This window comes from Episyrphus balteatus, chromosome 2, assembly GCF_945859705.1.
Source record: "Episyrphus balteatus chromosome 2, idEpiBalt1.1, whole genome shotgun sequence".
NCBI lineage: Eukaryota > Metazoa > Arthropoda > Insecta > Diptera > Syrphidae > Episyrphus > Episyrphus balteatus.
Window position 1 is genome coordinate 61,268,829 of NC_079135.1, and position 20,471 is coordinate 61,289,299.

The following is a 20,471-nucleotide window of genomic DNA, read 5'->3' on the forward strand; positions in this document are numbered from 1 at the left end:
TTCAACAATTTTTTCACATAACCTCAAAATTTATGTGAAAAATTCAAAAAACCGAGTTTTTGGTTTTTTATTTTTATCTTTTTCAAAAACAAAAATTTTTCTACGAAATTTGGTGAAAACTTACCTTATTATGTCCCAAATACACTGTAATTTATTTGATTTAAAAAATTAATTTGTTCACCTTATTTTGACTTAATAACAAAAAAACACCCTTATTTTCAATCGAAAATTCACGTGTCAAAATATCAGCTTTTTTCAAAAATACGGTGGGCATTTCGTTTGTTAAAATGTCTATTTTCTGATGGTGTAAAAAAAATTGTACACTAGTATACTATAGAACATGTTCTAGTAAAATTCAAAAAATGAAAAAAGCTTGAATTCGAAAAAAATTTTTATCATTGTTTACAATTTTGGCCTATTTATTCAAATTTACACTTTAATAACTCAAAAAACGTAAGATTAATCAATGTTACATGATATCTTACGTTTTTTGAGTAATTAAAGTGTAAATTTGAATAAATAGGCCAAAATTGTAAACAATGATAAAAATTTTTTTTCGAATTCAAGCTTTTTTCATTTTGAATTTTGAATTTTACTAGAACTTTAATTTTCATCATATTCACCTCCTTTTCCAATGGGTTTCATTCTACTATGATTTTTTTGGTTTCAAAAATTATCGACCCTGGTCTATTTATAAATTAATGTGTCTTTAAATGCATATGCATATTTTCTATTTTGAAGAGCATAATTTAAGCGCATATTTTTCGTTTTTAAGTGCATGAAAATCCTATCCCTGCTAATCAGTATCTCCTACTAATTATTTTTTCCCTTGGATACCTATCCAACCATGAATTTAAACCAGGTTCCTTTGCCAGTATCTGTACCATTGCAATTTTAAATTCATCACAATTGCTCCACACCACATTTATCTTTGAAGAAAAAGAGAGTCATGTACTATATTATCATCGAGAGGGAGAGCTTTGGCTAACTTGCCATTTCGGATTTATATTAAGATACTCACACAGTTGAATTGATTGTGATAGAAAAACCCTCTTGTACGTCAATTTAATTACATCCAAACCCGTTGGCCTGAATTTTTGTTTTATTTTGGAAATTTTTCACTCGACCTCTTTTGGTTTTCTCGCAGAGGTGATGGATTCTTGTAGGGTTGGATACACAAAAAAATCAATACATCATTTTGTTTCAGGTTAATTTTTTTTTCTCCATAGATTATTAAAACATAACCTTGAATATTTTGGCTCTGTTCTGTACCATCAAAGTATCCGGTCTACTGTACTGACACTTCTGAGCAACTTATGCCTCATTTAGGAAATATGAAAAAAATTGCAATATTTAAACATTTGGCAGGGGCGGATTAGAGACAGTGGAATCCAAGGCACAAGCTTCCACCTTTCAGAAAATGGTTGCCTGTAAAGTAAGTAATCTTAAGGTGCGTGCACATTAAGCTGATTTGTGTTGATCAACACGCTTGATCATTTAATAGGAGTAAATGTGGACGTGTTGCTCAATAGCGCTCATCTACATTTGTTGACCCTACCCTATTGAAGGCGGTAAGATCAAAAAATGTTGCAAATGTTCTAGCTTGATGACAGTGAAATGACAGTTTAATAAAAAAATGACATTTCACTGCATTCAACATCAAGAATAACACGTCCACACTCAATTGAGGGTGTGGACGAGTAGTATGTTGGTTAACAACTAAAAAAACAGTGTTGATCAACATAATGTGGACGCAGATTTACGTGATAACGTCAAAAGAAAACAAGTTTGTGCTCCTGCTGTCTCTATTCCAGCTCATGCAGCATGAGTCATGCTTCTAGCTTTACCAATTTGGTAAAGCTTTTTTTTCTTGTTTTTAAAACTTAAACAAAGCAAACAGAGCAGTATGACATGATGTGTCAAATACAAAATCACATGAACTTACCTAGCAATTTATCTTTCTCGAAGTTAAGTTACGTGTTGTAGGTAACTTTCCAGTGAAAGTTCCTACTGATGATATTTAGAAATAGCTAAAATATCATCATATATGTAAAAAAAAACAAGTACACTTAGGAGCAAAAAAACGGAACCAAATAAATTATTTTTATAAAAAAAAATTCAATGGTTAAAATAATGTTTCTTCAAGTCGCATGGTCTCATCTAAAAGCTTGAATTTTTAACTTTGAATTGTTTGTAAAAACATAAAAATGCGTACCATATGTCGTTTTCCAAAATTCAAAAAGTGACACTCCTAGCTATATAATCACTCCTGTACAGATCTGTTATTGATAACTAATAATAATAATAATAATAATAATAATAATAATAATAATAATAATAATAATAATAATAATAATAATAATAATAATAATAATAATAATAATAATAATAATAATAATAATAATAATAATAATAATAATAATAATAATAATAATAATAATAATAATAATAATAATAATAATAATAATAATAATAATAATAATAATAATAATAATAATAATAATAATAATAATAATAATAATAATAATAATAATAATAATAATAATAATAATAATAATAATAATAATAATAATAATAATAATAATAATAATAATAATAATAATAATAATAATAATAATAATAATAATAATAATAATAATAATAATAATAATAATAATAATAATAATAATAATAATAATAATAATAATAATAATAATAATAATAATAATAATAATAATAATAATAATAATAATAATAATAATAATAATAATAATAATAATAATAATAATAATAATAATAATAATAATAATAATAATAATAATAATAATAATAATAATAATAATAATAATAATAATAATAATAATAATAATAATAATAATAATAATAATAATAATAATAATAATAATAATAATAATAATAATAATAATAATAATAATAATAATAATAATAATAATAATAATAATAATAATAATAATAATAATAATAATAATAATAATAATAATAATAATAATAATAATAATAATAATAATAATAATAATAATAATAATAATAATAATAATAATAATAATAATAATAATAATAATAATAATAATAATAATAATAATAATAATAATAATAATAATAATAATAATAATAATAATAATAATAATAATAATAATAATAATAATAATAATAATAATAATAATAATAATAATAATAATAATAATAATAATAATAATAATAATAATAATAATAATAATAATAATAATAATAATAATAATAATAATAATAATAATAATAATAATAATAATAATAATAATAATAATAATAATAATAATAATAATAATAATAATAATAATAATAATAATAATAATAATAATAATAATAATAATAATAATAATAATAATAATAATAATAATAATAATAATAATAATAATAATAATAATAATAATAATAATAATAATAATAATAATAATAATAATAATAATAATAATAATAATAATAATAATAATAATAATAATAATAATAATAATAATAATAATAATAATAATAATAATAATAATAATAATAATAATAATAATAATAATAATAATAATAATAATAATAATAATAATAATAATAATAATAATAATAATAATAAATTGATAATATCACTTTGAACATTTAATACTATCAGAGCAAGTTTTGTTATATATTTTATTAATTGTTTTATATTATTTTTCATAACTGTTCACATGAATAAATATTCTCAATATATTTGCGCGTTGATAATTGATTGAAGACGGACATATTATTTAAGGATCGTTACATTGGCGACGAGGTAAATGTATTTTGATTATTATTATGAAAAAAAAAAAAAAATGACCACATAAGGCTTTTGTAACAGATAGATAAAAATAAATTGAAAAATTTTGCAAAAAAAAAGTAATGCAAAATTAATAGTACGTAATGTTAATTCAACGCTGATAAAAGTTTGCAAAAAAGTTGATCCAAAGTTTTAAAATAATTTGAGATACAAAAAAAAAAAAAATGCAAAAAAGTTGATGCAAATAAATACTATACAAAATAAAAATAGCAAAAAAGTTTATGCAAACAGGTAAATAAAAATAAATTGATGCAAAATATAGAATGTAGTATAAAATGTTTTTAAATAAAAAGTTAATATACAAAAAAAAAAGAGAAATTATGAATGCAAAATAAATTCATAATTTTTTTTTATAGGTAATAAAAAAGAATACAGAAATTGCACAAAAAAAATAACAAAAAAACTAAAATAAAAAAAAACACAAAAGAACCAAAAATAAAAAAAAAAACTGTCAAGCCAAGAAATAAAAGAAAACAAAGAAAATAAATATAAAGATGAGTGAAACCATAAAACCATTTTTATGCGAAGCTATCGATAAATCGTTGATTCGAATAGAATGGGAAAAATGGTACCGGAGTTTCCATTTATATCTCATTCTGAAGAAATTATTTATCCTGATAAGAAGAAAAATAAACTCCTTCATTTAGGAGGCCCTCAACTTCAGGAGGTAATTTTTAATATTCCGGGTGCTTTAGTGGAAGAAGTTCCGGAGGGAACAGTGGGGGATAAATATGCAATTTTAGTAGATAAATTAAATAGTTGTAACAGCTTGTTCAGTCGGTTGTCGTGTTGTGGTATCTTCCAAGCAAAACTTAGACACAAAAGGATATTTTAAAATAGTAGTTTTATTGAACAAACGAAGATTAAATGATTTACAAAGTTTGGTACTACTTCTATTGAAAAAGTATTATTATGGTGTTCCTACCCTTTGCTATTATGCGGTTGGTGTTCCGCAGTTATTACAGAAGGCGTAAGGAAACACTGTAAAAATACTTTCAGAAAAGAAGCCAAGGATAAGAAGCGGTAAGTGTTACCTCTGTAATATCTTGACTCTTTCCTGGTCAAGTCGAAAGCAGGGCCCCCACTGGAGACAATGCAGTGAAGGAAACTGTTAGCATAAATTGAGTTACGAAGTAAATTAAAATGTATTTGAATCACTTCGGATACAAGGGAGACTAATTATGTTATTCAGTGTAATGTATAATGCATTGGTAGCCAAAAAATATATACAGATTTAAAAAAAAGGTTACCCCAGGGGCCCCAAAAAAATAAACTGCTTTTTTAAAAGAAAAAAGAAAATTAAATTAAAGAAAAATTGTTTTTTAAATTAAATTACATTTGTTGATAGATTACTAAATATTACTTTAGGAGCCCCCCAAAAAAATGACCTTGAGGCTCCAAAAATATTGTATGAAGGGTCCCAAAATATAATTTTTATGGAACGTCATTAGTTGAGAAGCAATCAAATATTAATTTGGGGGCCCCAAAATCTATTACTAAAGAGCCCAAAAATATTCATCAAATTTTCTGATGGCATGACAAATTTTATTTATTTTATTTTTATTATGTCTGATGATGGAAAATCAAATATGTAATTATTACTTAACAGAACACAGGCATCAAGAACTATCAATTCTAAGCTTCAAAAATTTTTATTTTAGGGGCCTCTAAACTAGGGTTGCCAACCGTACTCTAAAAAAGAGTATTGTACTCTATTTCACGTATGTGAACTCTATAATCTATAACTGTGATAGAGTAAGTCAAAATACTCTTTTTTTTAATTAAGGCTGAGTGTACCACCACATAAACATAAGCATCTTAACGTTTACAAATTGGTGGTTGACTTTCATATTTCTAAAGATAGAATTGAATGAAAAAAAACGAGGCTTAAAATATTCGACCTTATAATTTCTAAATTTTAACAATTGTAATTTAGAGAGTACAAAACACTTTAATTTTTTTCGTTGTTTTAGTACGACCTATTTGTTTTGTGTTTAGTCAAAATTAAAATTTAATTTTTTTACTAAAATTTTAATTTTGTTCTCTATTTTACTTTGTTTTGTTTAAGACCTCAAAATATTAGATTTTTTCTTGTAAAATATCAAGGTATTTAAAATTGAGTTAACCTTCTTATATATTTTTATTTCGATGAATTATATTGATAACTGCAAAAATTGTAAGCCATATTCTATCTGTTCTTGCCACTTCAGCATTCACTGAGAGAGTATCTTCGGTCTTGAATATGAAATGGCGAGAGGAGAGAAATAGGGCTTCGTTGAAATTGATCAAAAATGAGCTCTTAAAGAATTTTGAATTTGAACGTTTAGTCATACACGATACACATATTTGTAACAGCTTGTTCAGTCGGTTGTCGTGTTGTGGTATCTTCCAAGCAAAACTCAGACACAAAAGGATATTCTTCAATGTTGAAGGGTCAAAAATGTATAAGTTAAGAAAAAAATTTTCTCTGTAAACCATTAAATAAAAAACTTTTGTTTATCCTTAGCAATCATTTGTTGTTGTTTACCGTGTAAAATTTTACTGAGCTAAGTACTGAGTTACCAATAAAACACGGCTATAAATAATAATGTGCCTGGCCATGGCTACACAGTGATTTTTCAATCGTTGAAAAATCACATGAGGTGGCTACACACTGTTGTGCCCAATCACGTTCCACTTTTACATTTTCTAGGAACAAACGTCAAAAAGAGGAACAATTTAGCAATACCCTCAGAAAATTCAGTTCCCTTCGTGAGCATCTTCCCCCTTCATTCCTCATCCCTCTTGCCAGCAAAATCACTGCTTAGGCGATTGAAAAATCACCGTGTAGCCAGGCACAATAATATAGTCAAAAGCGACATTGATTTCAAACTTATATAAAATAAAATATAAAAATAATAGGCAAAGGCGGTACTGCATGCTAACAACAATAATGTGCTGTTAAATATTTTAAAAAACAACAAAAAATTGTTATGTACTGTAAGAAGCAAAAAAAATACATTTTCAGGACTTGAAATAAATGGTACTCTTTTTTTTTCAAATGTACTCTTTTTTTTCGTCTCTGAAATCAAATATACTCTATTCCATCTCTAAACATTTAATTTTGTGGGCCCCAAAAATTAATTTCAGGGGCCCCACACTAAAAAAATATTATGTTTGATGATGGAAAATCAAATATGTCTATATTACTTGAGAAAAGAGGCTGCAAGAACGATCAATTCTAAGCTAAAAAAAATTATTTTAGGGGTCTCTAAATACAGTGGACTCCCTCTTAGACGAACTCCCTCTAAGTTGAACCGATTTTCGAATCCCGTGAAAGTTCGATTTAGAGGGAGTCGACTGTATTTATATTTGGGGGCTCCTAGTACAAGTATTTACTACTTTTATGATAGACAATCAAAGTAAGTAAGGTGCATTACTAACATATTAAAACCTTAAGTAAACCTAAAAATAAATAAGCCATACAAAAAAATGTATGGCGTATACATACTTTTTTTTTTGTATCTAAGGGGCTCCAAAATTTAGTCTTGCCCCGGGGCCCCGCAACTCAACGTACGCCACTGGTCGAAAGTGATTTAATTCTAATTTTGGCTCTGCTTTTATAGCAAGAAAACATTGATAAATTATTTAAAAAACAGGAGGCTTTGAAATTTAGAAAAAATATAAATAATAATAATATAGTCAAAGGCGACATTGATTTCAAACTTATATAAAATAAAATATAAAAATAATAGGCAAAGGCGGTACTGCATGCTAACAACAATAATGTGTTGTTAAATAGTACATAGTTACTTTTCACCAAAACGAAATTCTACATTCGAAAGACATTTATTTCGATCACTCAAACCAGAAGAAGGGGAAAATTTCAACAAATTTACTAAGAAATCGGGCAACTAAATGCTCTTTTGGCACCACACAGCAAGAAATTTTAGATATAAACTTTAAAGACAAAGTTATAGATGTGTGGGCGGTAGATGACAACCTTAAGAAACGACTTCTTGAAAAAGAATATTCTTTAGATGAAATTTTGGAAAAATGTATTGTTCATGAGCAAATTAAATGTCAAACAGATGATATAGCTTATTCTACTTTACCAAACGAAGTTAGTAAAGTATTTACAAACAAAAACAACAGGGTCAGATTTTCGAGATTTGGTAAGGAATGTTTCAGATGCATCGAACAGACCATCTAGGAGACGATCAGCAAGAAATTCCAAATGTAACAAATGTGGGTTCTTGGGCCATTTTGCAAAAATGTGTAAAACCAAATCAAATAAACGAAGGGATGTGAACATAACATGGAACAATCCAAACTGTAAGCGACGACGAATAGAGACTTCAAAGATTCAGTTCATTGAATAAAAAGATGTCATCGATAAGGATCGTAAAAAAATTGATGAGTTTGATTGTTTACAAGTAACAAATGATTTCAACGAACCTATGAGCGAAAAAAATCTACTGCTATATTGGGAGCATAAGGTTGTTTATGCTTATTGACTCTGGTTCAAGATTTAATTTACTTAGTGAAAGTGATTCGGAGAAATTTCAATCAAATCCTACAATACTGGGAAATTTACGTACAAAATCTGAAAACCGATTTAGAGCTTACGCCGGTAATGAATTGCTAGAAGTAAAGTTTGTTTTTGAGGCTCCAATAAGTATAGATAAACGAAGAGAAATTATTTCTTTTTTTTACGTTATCAAAAATGCTAAACAATCTTTACTGGGTCAAGAAACAGCAATTAAACTAGGGGTCTTGAAACTAGGAATCGATGTGAATTAACTAGAGGTCCAACAACCATTTCCAAAAACAAAAGATATAATTATACACCTTTCAATCGATATTTCTGTAAGACCTGTTCAACAACCTATGAGACGCGTTCCAACAGCATTAGCGGATAATATCTATGCTATTATAGAATCAACGATACCACAAGCACTTACTATAACTGATATTGGGTGCGTTCACGTACGCACAGATACCCTATCCAAGATACCTAAGTATCCGATACGTTTGTGAACAGTGTTCACTGAACACGAATCAGCTGTTCTTCAAATCTCCCATAATAACACGAGAATCCAGAAATTTTTAGGATACCTTTGGATTTTTTTGCTTGTCAACACATATAGCATTCGCACTTTTATTTAAACTTAACACAAATGATTTAACCTTTTCACAAATACATATACTTCACCTTTTAGCAAATATATTTCACCTTTTAGCAAATATAATAAAACAAAAAGCAAATCAATTAAACCCAAAAGCAAATATAATTAAACTAAAGCAAACTATTTAAACTTTTAGCAAATCTATTTAAACTAATCGCAAAGTGATTTAACCTTTTCTAGAAAAAGCTTTTGGTATCGAGCTATGAAGAAGGGATGAGGATTTTGAAGCTGTCCGTTGCACAGAAAACCTGTGCTTTTTAATGTTTCTTATTACCGAAAAAGTTATGTGGGAAAAAATTAAAACTAACATACTCCAACTCTTATATATAGTATAGCTTATTAAAGATAAAAAGACACTTTCAAAACATACGCATGACAAGTTTTAAGTAAGATTAACATTTGTTGCAGTTATTGAAGTAAAATTGATAAAATTAGATTGCCCTAGCAATGTTATTGACATTATTCTACTTATTCCAATGTCAGCAAACGGATAATAATTTTTCATTTTAATATAATTTTTCATTTTAAAGGTGCAATAAATTTGTTTTCGTTAAATAGATTTGCTCAAAGTTTAAACAGTTTGCTTAAGTTTAATTTTATTTGCTTTTGGGTTTAATTGATTTGCTTTTAGTTTAATTATATTTGCTAAAAGGTGAAATATATTTGCTAAAGGGTGAAATATATTTGTTAAAAGGTGAAACTAATTTGTGTTTAGGTTAATTAAAAGTGCGAATGCTATATTTACGATCAGCTGAGATTTTATATGGGATTACAACAACACAAAGGTATCCAGATACCCTTGGATCGTTACGTGAACGCACCCATTGTAAACAGTAACTCTTCAGATGAAGAACTAATGGAAGCTGTAGAAAACACAAAGAAAGACGAGTGGAACATGAGCGTTAAGAATAAATATTTTCCATTTAGGTGGGAATTATCTGTTTTGGGAAATATTCTTTTCCTTCTGTTCAGGATATAGACGCAGAATTCGTTGACTCAGAAGTACGAGTTTTGACTTAGTCAATAAAGAGAAGGGAAAGCAGGTAGCAGATAAGAAACGAGGTGCAAAAATCAGTGAAATTAAAGTTGGAGATAAAGTACTTGTTCGCAACATGGTTTCCCAAAATAAGTTGACACCAACTTTCACTTCGACCGAGTTCAAAGTAATTGAACTTTCCCCTAACGAGGTAACAGTACGAACGGAAGATGGAAGAGTCTTAAGACGAAACATCAGCCATGTAAAGAAGATTCCATTGTTTTCAAATTCAGAACAAGTTGATACCACTCAAGATGTTTCCATATCCTCTCCTGACGCAGATGTTATCTAAATAGATTTTGAGATTCAATCTAAAGAACAAAGAACGGATGTGCAGATCTGTTATTGATAACTAATATCACTTTGAACATTTAATACTATCAGACCAAGTTTTGTTATATAATTTATTAATTGTTTTATATTATTTATGTTCGACTAACCGTTTTCTATGCTTTCGGGCAAAAGTTTTTATTTCTTCGCGAACCGTGGGGATTCCAACATCTCTGTGAAGCTCTTCGTTTCTTATATATTACGGCGCATTTACAAATGATCTCAATAATTTATTTTCAAAAATTTGTAATCTATTCAAATTTGTATCGCGGGTGCAACCCCAGAGTTGAATACCATATGTCCAAACAGGCTTAAGTACTTGCTTGTAAACTAATAATTTGTTTTGAATACTAAGTCTAGAATGTTGTCCGAGCAACCAGTACATATCTCTTAATTTCATATTTAACTGATCACATTTATTTTTAACATTCGGTTTCCATTTTAGTTTCGCGACGAGAGTCTTCTCGAGATATTTTGCCTCATTTGCAAACGGGACCTGAGTAGTATTAATAAAAACAGGGAGTCTATATATTTTCTTATATGTAAAGTCCACGTGGCAGTCCACGTTAACTCGTTAAGCGCTTTTCGTCATGTTTCTGTCCATTCATTGTCATTATCAAGAGCATTTTGCAATTTACTTGTCGATTCGTTAATAATTGTTATGCCTACTGCAAGTGTTGGGGTGGTTCAGGAAGAAAAAATCAATTGAATAAAATGAGTAAGTGTTGGGTTGAATAATAAGGTTCTTTATTGAGTAGGTCTTACCTCTGAGATGAGTTTTACAAAAGTGAACGAGTTGTATTTTAGTAGAAAGGAAATAGGTTTGTGGGGGTAAAATGGGAAATTATTTGGGATATTATATGGGGTATTGAATTGTTCAAAAGGAAGTTGAACTAAGCGCCATCTAATATTTCGTGGGCGAATCTCACCTAAACATTGCCGGCCGCCTTGCAGGATTGCTGCAAAACAACTACATGTGCGAGATAATACATATTTTAAATACACCCTATTAGGGGTTGGAGAACCTTTGAAAGGAGGGGTTCTACTCACTCTTGGTGGGAAATGTTAGTATGGGAAAGGGAAATACAATTTGGTTTTATTTGAATAAAATGATTTAAGTTAAGTGTATAAATTCAATTTCAAACTAAGTTATTTCAAATACGTACATTTTCTGAAGATAAGTGCATTGGTAAATACATTTTTACACATAATAGATATAAAAAAAAAATAAATTAAAGATAATTCAAAGTGTGTTTTCTTCTTCATCGCGTAGTAGGATACAAAGCTTAACGATAGGACGTTTCAATATACCTTTTTGAGTCTTAACATCTGCTACCCTAACTCTTCCGTCAGAACCTGTATAAAGTTTTACTATGCGTCCTAAAAGCCATTCGTTACATGAAACATTTTCTTCTCGGATGACGACGAGATCGTTAAGGGCTATATCGCGTTTTGAATATTTCCATTTATATCTTTTTTGGAGCTCTTTGAGATACTCTTCTTTCCATCTCAAACAGAAGTTATGATGAAGAATCTTAACTTTTTTCCATCTATTGCTTAGGCTCAAGGAAGTGGATGTCATATCCGGTTCCGGTGGAGCCAAAAGGGGTGCTCCTCGTAGGAAATGACCAGGAGTCAAGGGTAGAATATCTATGATGTTATCAGTTAAGGGTATGAGGGGACGAGAATTCAAACAGGATTCGATTCTTGCCAGAAGAGTAGTAAACTCTTCAAAAGTGAATTTATTTTGACCAGCAACTTTGCGGAAGTGGGCTTTAAAACTTTTAACGCCCGCTTCCCACAAGCCGCCCATGTGTGGGGAACCAGGAGGTATAAATTTCCAATTAACTCCTTGAGGTTGATATATACCAGACACATCTCGAGCAAATGAGTCTATGAAGAGTCTGAAATCGTTCGCTAAAACCTTGCTAGCGCCTACGAAACTAGTTCCGTTGTCGGAAAATATGGTTTTTGGAAGACCACGGCGAGCTACAAAACGAGAAAAGGCAGCTAAAAAGGCAGAGGTAGAGAGATCACTTGTGGGTTCTAGGTGTATTGCTTTAGTAGCAAAACAAACAAACAGACACACGTAACCCTTTGTGATGCGACAGTTACGTGCAGAAAAGCTTTTGATAGAGAAAGGGCCAGCAAAATCGATGCCAGTATTAGCAAAGGGAAGTGAAAGTTCTGTTCTTTCCCTAGGCAGTGCAGCCATTATTTGAGTGGTAATTTTTTGTTTATAAATTGTGCAAATGGTACACTTACTTATGCAATATTTGATTAGGTTTTTGAGTTTTGGAATCCATATTTCGGATCGAATTAGTCGAATAACGAGTTGGTTTCCTCCGTGTAAAGTGACTTTATGAACAAATTCCACATATAGTTTTGTATAAGTAGAGTAATAGGGTAATATAATGGGGTACTTTTCGCTATATGAGAGTGTAGAGGAAGCGAGTCTTCCGTCTACTCGCATTATCTTTTCTGAGTCTAAATAGGGGTTTAAAGTCAAAAGACTACTTTTCTTAGAAATAAGTTGATTTTTACATAAAGCTGAGTATTCATTTGGGAAGTAAAGGTTTTGTGTTAAACGAATTAAAAGAGTTTTGGTATAAGCGAGTTCTTGTTGGGTGAGAGAAAAATTCATATCCTGAAAGGGTTTCGGTCTTCGGGGTCTAGAATTTCGGGTAAATCTAAAAACATAACACATGACGCGTAACATTCTTGTCCATGAAGAAAATCTTCTTAGAACGGATTGAATATCGGGAAAAAGTATAGTCAGAAAAGTCTGAATAGGACGCGCTTCAAGATCTTGTTCCATTGGAGAATTGGGAATCGAACTAGGCCACGAGTTTTGTGATTCCGATAACCAGTAAGGTCCACGCCACCATAGTTGCTTGTCAAGGAGTTCTAACGGGGTCAAGCCTCTGGTTGCAAGATCTGCTGGGTTATCTGCAGACCGAACATGTTGCCAGTCGATAAGTCCAACATTTTGATTTATTTGAGAAACTCTGTTTCCGACAAAAGTTTTCCACATATGTGGGGGCTTCTTAAGCCAAGCCAGAACAATAGAGCTGTCAGTCCATAAAAACGTTTTTTCAATAGTGTAATTGAGTTGAGGGATAATTTTCTTAATGAGTTTTGAGAGAAGTAGGGATCCACAAAGCTCCAATCTTGGGAGTGATATCTGCTTAACTGGGGCGACCTTAGTTTTAGCACAAAGAAGGTGACAAGTAAATTTGTTATCTCTATGGTTAACTCGAATGTATAATGCAGCGCAATATGCGCGCTCAGAAGAATCACTAAATCCATGTAGCTGAATTGAAACTGAAGGATTATATTCAATCCATCTAGGAATTCGAACATTTCGGATTTCGGGAAGGGTTGCTACGAAATTCTTCCAAGCTTGACACGTTAGGGGCTCTAGGGGTGAGTCCCAAGACGTGCCATCTTGCCATATCCGTTGCATTAAAATCTTCGCCGTTATGATAGTCGGGGCTAGCCAACCGGCTGGGTCAAACAATTTTGCAATTGCCGAAAAAACTTTTCTTTTAGTGATTGGGGAAAATTCGATTTCTTCGAAGTGCGAAATAAGGGAAAATTCAAATGCATCATTAGCAGCGTTCCACTGGATTCCTAACATTTTTGCGCTGGACTTTTCTTCTAGTTTTAGAAACTCTAGACTTAAGAGATCTGCAGAGGGAAATGAATCTAAAAGTTCGGAACAATTAGAAGTCCATTTTCTAAGGGTGAAACCAGCTGAGTTTAAGGCTGCCACTAACTCTTGTTGGCAAAGCTTAGCTGTTCCAATATCATGGGCACCAGAGAGGGCATCGTCTACATAAAATTCATTTCGAATTATGTTTGATGCTAATGGAAATTGAGTTTGAATATCATCAGCTAGCTGTTTTAGGGTTCGGATTGCTAGGTACGGTGCACAATTGATACCAAATGTGACGGTTTGCAGTTCAAAATCGCTAACGGGTTCATTTCTTGAGTTTCGAAACAAAATTCTTTGGAATGGGGTGTGTTCAGGATGAACAAAAATCTGGCGGTACATTTTTGTGATGTCAGCATTAAAAACGTATCTATAGAAACGCCAATTGAGAATTATTGAAATGAGATCTGACTGTAAGCTAGGACCAGTAAAAAGAATGTCGTTTAAACTTTTACCATTTGAAGTTGGACTGGATGCATTAAATACGATTCGGGTTTTGGTAGTAGTACTCTCGGGTTTTATCACAGCGTGATGAGGTAAATAATAAGAATTTATGTCGGTAGACTTTTGAATTTCGAGCGGAGCAACTTTTTTCATGTGATTTAGGGTTAAATATTCTTCGAGAACATTGTTATATTCAGTGTGGAAACTTGGGTTTTTAGCTAATGCATTTTCAGTACGAAGATACTGTTTCAAGGTTTGTTCTCTCGATTCCCCGAGAGCTGGAACTTCATCTTTGAAAGGAAGCTTACAAATGTAGCGACCATCAGCATTGCGAGTTGTCGTTTCAGCAAACAACCTTTCACAGATTTCATCTTCAGGAGAAGATATTATATTGTCTAAAATTTCTTCAATTTCTATAAATTTTGAAATCTCTTGATTAAGAGAAATTTCACTGAAATATGTTAGGGACGTCGAAAAGCATTGCATGGGCCGTTGAGAGAGAGGTCCGGATAAGACCCATCCAAAGATGGTATCTTGAGCTACCAAGGATCCGAAGATGTTATGTTTTAAACCATTTCGAATTATCGAAGGATATACACTCCGTTTCAACTGAATAAGCACACAAATTTTCAAAGGTATTTTGTCCATTTTTTCCTAAGATTAAGCTTTCATGTAACATTTGATGATGTTTATCGTTAGCTTGTGATGTTGAGAAACCAAATCAGAAAGAATAATTCTCAAAGTACCGCTATTTTTCTTCGTATTCTCTTACAAAGCGTCCCATATGGAAAAATGCAGTTTTTTTTTGCGTCAACTGAATAGACACACGGTCTTTAAAGGTCAATATCTTCGTTGTTTGTGAGAGTTTTGAGGTGATTGGCATACCAAATGAAAGGTTGAAATGTTCTTATTGAGATTTTGTCATTTAATTAAAATTTAAAAAAAAGTAGTAGATTAAAAGCTTTGAATACTGTCGACAGAGCTAAAATTAATTTGTTAACGGAACAAGTACTGACCGGGTTTGCTATAGCTACCAAAATTGATCGGAGTTTTAGTGTGTTGCCTATTCGTACCTCCAAAATAAAAGTTCGAACAGGAAAAATATGAATTAAGGTAAAAAACGGCAAAAATAGCAGTTAATCGACGAGAAATTTTGAGAGCTGCCTCCAATTCATTTGACTCTGGGGCAAAAATCAAACAAAAAGCTGGTGTTTCTGCAAGTGTTTCAACACTCCGCAGAATAATTAACAGCACGGATCATTTTAACCGATTAAAAGTCCAAAAGAAACCAACTTTAAACAAGCAACAAAAAAGTATTCGTTTAGAATTTTCTAGACTCCATATGAGCTGGAAAAATGAGTGACGCAAAGTGGTTTTTTTCGTTTGAAAAATGTCAATTTTGATGGATTCATAATTGAAGTCATCGGGGCTATCAAAATTGACATTTTTCAAACGAAAAAAACCACTTTGCGTCACTCATTTTTCCAGCTCATATGGAGTCTAGAAAATTCTAAACGAATACTTTTTTGTTGCTTGTTTAAAGTTGGTTTCTTTTGGACTTTTAATCGGTTAAAATGATCCGTGCTGTTAATTATTCTGCGGAGTGTTGAAACACTTGCAGAAACACCAGCTTTTTGTTTGATTTTTGCCCCAGAGTCAAATGAATTGGAGGCAGATCTCAAAATTTCTCGTCGATTAACTGCTATTTTTGCCGTTTTTTACCTTAATTCATATTTTTCCTGTTCGAACTTTTATTTTGGAGGTACGAATAGGCAACACACTAAAACTCCGATCAATTTTGGTAGCTATAGCAAACCCGGTCAGTACTTGTTCCGTTAACAAATTAATTTTAGCTCTGTCGACAGTATTCAAAGCTTTTAATCTACTACTTTTTTTTAAATTTTAATTAAATGACAAAATCTCAATAAGAACATTTCAACCTTTCATTTGGTATGCCAATCACCTCAAAACTCTCACAAACAACGAAGATATTGACCTTTAAAGACCGTGTGTCTATTCAGTTGACGCAAAAAAAAACTGCATTTTTCCATATGGGACGCTTTGTAAGAGAATACGAAGAAAAATAGCGGTACTTTGAGAATTATTCTTTCTGATTTGGTTTCTCAACATCACAAGCTAACGATAAACATCATCAAATGTTACATGAAAGCTTAATCTTAGGAAAAAATGGACAAAATACCTTTGAAAATTTGTGTGCTTATTCAGTTGAAACGGAGTGTATATCGGCACCAAGTACTAGATCAACCTTTGAGCTTGATTTGAAATCAGGATCTGCTAAAGGAAAATCAATGGGTTGTGAAATCTCAAATTGTTCTATACAACAAGATGGCAAATCTCCCGTGAGTCGTTTTAAGACAATGGCGTTTACACTGAGGGTTAAATCTGGAGTTTGATTAGATCTAAGAATAAGAGAACAAAGTTTTGAAGCGTTGGCAGTAATAACAGCATTTATGCCAGAAATATGAGCTTCGATAGACTGGGCAGGTAGCTTAAGTCGAGTTTGTGCTTCCTCAGAAATAAAGGTCACTTCAGACCCCGGGTCAAGAAGTGCACGAAGAGTAAATGATATACCATGGTGTTCAACTATAACTAAAGCGGTAGCTAATATAACGCGGTTTCGGTTGCTGCTATAATATGAATGTAAATATGATGAGTCTTGAGCTTGTGGTTGAGTGGACTGTATAAACGAGGAACTATGAGCTGAATTGAGATCTGAACTATAGTTTGTAAAGTGTGATTGATTTACAGATAAAGGGTGAAGTAGAGAGTGGTGACGTTCTTTACATTGTATGCATGTGTAGGTACTCTTACAATCTTTTTCTACATGAGAAGTTGCAAGGCAATTCGAGCAATAATTATGGGATTTGACGGTTTTAATTCTATCATCTGTTGTCATTTGCAAAAACTTATTACAAAACCGTAGGGGATGATTTTGATCGCAAAGCTTACATGTGTAATTGATTTGTTTACTATGATACGATTGTTGAATTCTTTCGTGAGAGGGTTGAGTTGAATGAGTTTTAGTAAAAGTTGCTTTTGGTTTGGGTTTTAGGCGAATATCAGAAACTGTTTCTAAAACTTGAAAACGGTTGGTTAAAAAAGTGTCCAACTCGGACCATGTAGGGATCTTCCGCGGGTTTTCGATGGACTGTTCCCACAATGAAAGTGTTACGTCAGGTAAACGACTCGAGCAAAGATAAACGAGAATAGAATCCCAATTGGATGTATCTATTTTATTAACTTTAAGAGCGGATAGACAATCATTAATATCTCTTTGAATGTTTTTAATTCCTACACTTGATTCTTGGGCAATGTATGGCATGTTAAATAACGTTTTAAGTTGAGTATTCACTAGAATACGCCTGTTTTCGAAACGATCCTTAAGGGCTTCCCAAGCGAGATCAAAACTTCCAGCGGTGAGTGGGAATTTGCAAACGATGTTGCTTGCTTCACCTCGCGTCTTAGATCGAAGATGATATAGTTTTTGCACAGCACATAATTTAGGGTGGTTTGCGTACACTGCAGTAAACATGTCCCTGAACGAGGGCCATGTTTGGTATGTACCATAAAAAATCTCGGTGTCACACGGAGGGACTTTAAGACATGACACTTCACTACTTGAATTATTACTTGAATCCTGAGATTGCCTTGCACTTTGAGAATCGGTTGTATTATCCTTTAATTTACTTTCAAAAATTGTCAATAATTTCTTTGTGAGCTCAATAATATCACTTAAACAATTAACGAATGTATCCGAAGCTTGTTTATATTTAGCTTTCACTGATTTTAATTGATTTTCATCGTCTGTGCACTCAGAAGAACGAATGCAAAATGAATAACTTTTCTTAACTTCATTCCAAAGATTATTCAATTCAAATTTATAAGCTTCTAAGGAACTGACTGTAAAATCAGTAGAAGCTTTACCTTTAAAATCGGAACAAAATTCGACCAATTGATCTGAAGCCAAAATAAAATCATCGAGAGCAATCATATTGGAAGATGGATTGTAAAATGTATGAGTTTAAATGGGGTTTGAAATACAAAAATGCTTATGGAAATTGAAGGGTGGATATGCTATTGAAATAATGATCGCTAAATTGAGATTATTATGAAGCGTTGATTGGGATGCAAAGTATTTTAAAGATCAAATAATAATGTCAAAGAATACTCACTGTCAATTGAAATCTTGGTTTTATAAACTCTAAGCATAAAATATGTAGGTATATGTGTGTGTAGAATTGTAGGTAGGTATGGTTTTTTTTTTTTTTTTTTTTTTTTTTTTTTTTTTTTTTTTAATTTTATCCGGGATTTATAGCTATGGATATTAAATTTAACTTGAAGAAATTCTATCAAATTGCTAGAGGTTTAAATTAATGATTCTTTAAACTTTGTATAGAAGTTTTTAACACTTTTATTATATATGTAAAATACCATCTAGGTGGTAATTTGCGCGGGAAATCACGTGGGTATGATTTTTGATAGCTTTCACCTATTTAACAACTTTTTTATCGTTATTTTTCTATTTTTTGTAAATTATAACGCTTTTTAATAAACTTATAAGAGATAGAGAACTGAAAATTCACGTGTTTTGTGGTTCAAGACGACAGGATTTTGCACAGTAAAGTATGGGGCAGAAAATGTTAAACTTCTCTTTTGAAATGATTTTATAGCAAGATTTAACTATTTTACTGACAACTTTGTCTGAAATATTATTGAAAATGATACTAAATTTGAGAATGAAAAAACACTTCACACGCGGTTTTTTTTTTTTTTTTTTCGTTTTTCTACCTTTGCAGGGAATGTATTACCGATCGCGAGAAACAAGACAAACTAATGAATTTTTACCAAATATATTTTGCAATGCACTGATCTACACAAACTGTACGTACCTGATAAGAAGTTTTGCTCTGGATTAGCGGTGGTTTTGCATATGATGATAATAATGATGATCAGTGGATGATAAAAGGCGAATTGGGTACAGTTTTTCTCCGTTGGGAAGTATTTTTTGCCAAAATTGATGAGAGAGTTTTGTTCTCGTTGATATAGATGATGTGTGTTGTTTTTTATGATGAATTTTCTCTTTTTGTGTGATGTGATGATGAAAGCTTGTGAGGGAAATTTTTTAGCAATTCTTGTGGTAGGTTAGGGTTGAGTCATTTGTGTATGATGATTTTGTATATAACATCCAATACGATATATGTGTGTATGCGGGAAATTGAGATGATTTGTTGAATGATAGCGAATTGGTGATGAATGATACGATGGGAATTTTGAATGTTGAGATGAAATCCAACTTTATCTTTAAGATCTTAAAGATTTTTATTCAGCTTTTTGGGATGGGTTGTCTTATGGGTTGAGTTAAGTCGAGTTCAGCTTGATTATTTCATATAATTTCAAGGATAGAAATTATCCGGCTCGTTTGGACCAAATGTTGGGGTGGTTCAGGAAGAAAAAATCAATTGAATAAAATGAGTAAGTGTTGGGTTGAATAATAAGGTTCTTTATTGAGTAGGTCTTACCTCTGAGATGAGTTTTACAAAAGTGAACGAGTTGTATTTTAGTAGAAAGGAAATAGGTTTGTGGGGGTAAAATGGGAAATTATTTGGGATATTATATGGGGTATTGAATTGTTCAAAAGGAAGTTGAACTAAGCGCCATCTAATATTTCGTGGGCGAATCTCACCTAAACAGCAAGTATTGCGGTATCGTCAGCAAAAGTAGCTACAATTGTGTTTTGTGTTTGAGGTATATCGCGTGTGAATAGAAGGTACAGAATGGGACCTAAAACACTACCTTGTGGTACCCCAGCCACTATATTGAATTTGAGACCCTCGTGCCATACTTTATCAAAAGCTTGAGACACATTTAAAAAGACCGCTGAACGAATTTTCTTTTTTTCAAGAGCTTTCTCAATGACATCGGTGATTCTATGTG

General features: G+C 31.1%; 2 protein-coding genes across 3 annotated transcripts in view; both read right to left on the reverse strand.

The window, feature by feature from the left end:
* The window catches only part of LOC129912756 (dopamine D2-like receptor), a 315,611-nt gene that overhangs the window by 230,932 nt on the left and 64,208 nt on the right, over positions 1–20,471 (reverse strand). The gene's annotated exons all lie outside the window — the stretch shown is intronic.
* Positions 16,735–18,197, reverse strand: LOC129909461 (uncharacterized). Its single transcript, XM_055986542.1, has one exon. It carries the CDS (start codon positions 18,067–18,069, stop codon positions 16,735–16,737), a length of 1,335 nt encoding a protein of 444 aa, XP_055842517.1. The 5' UTR covers positions 18,070–18,197.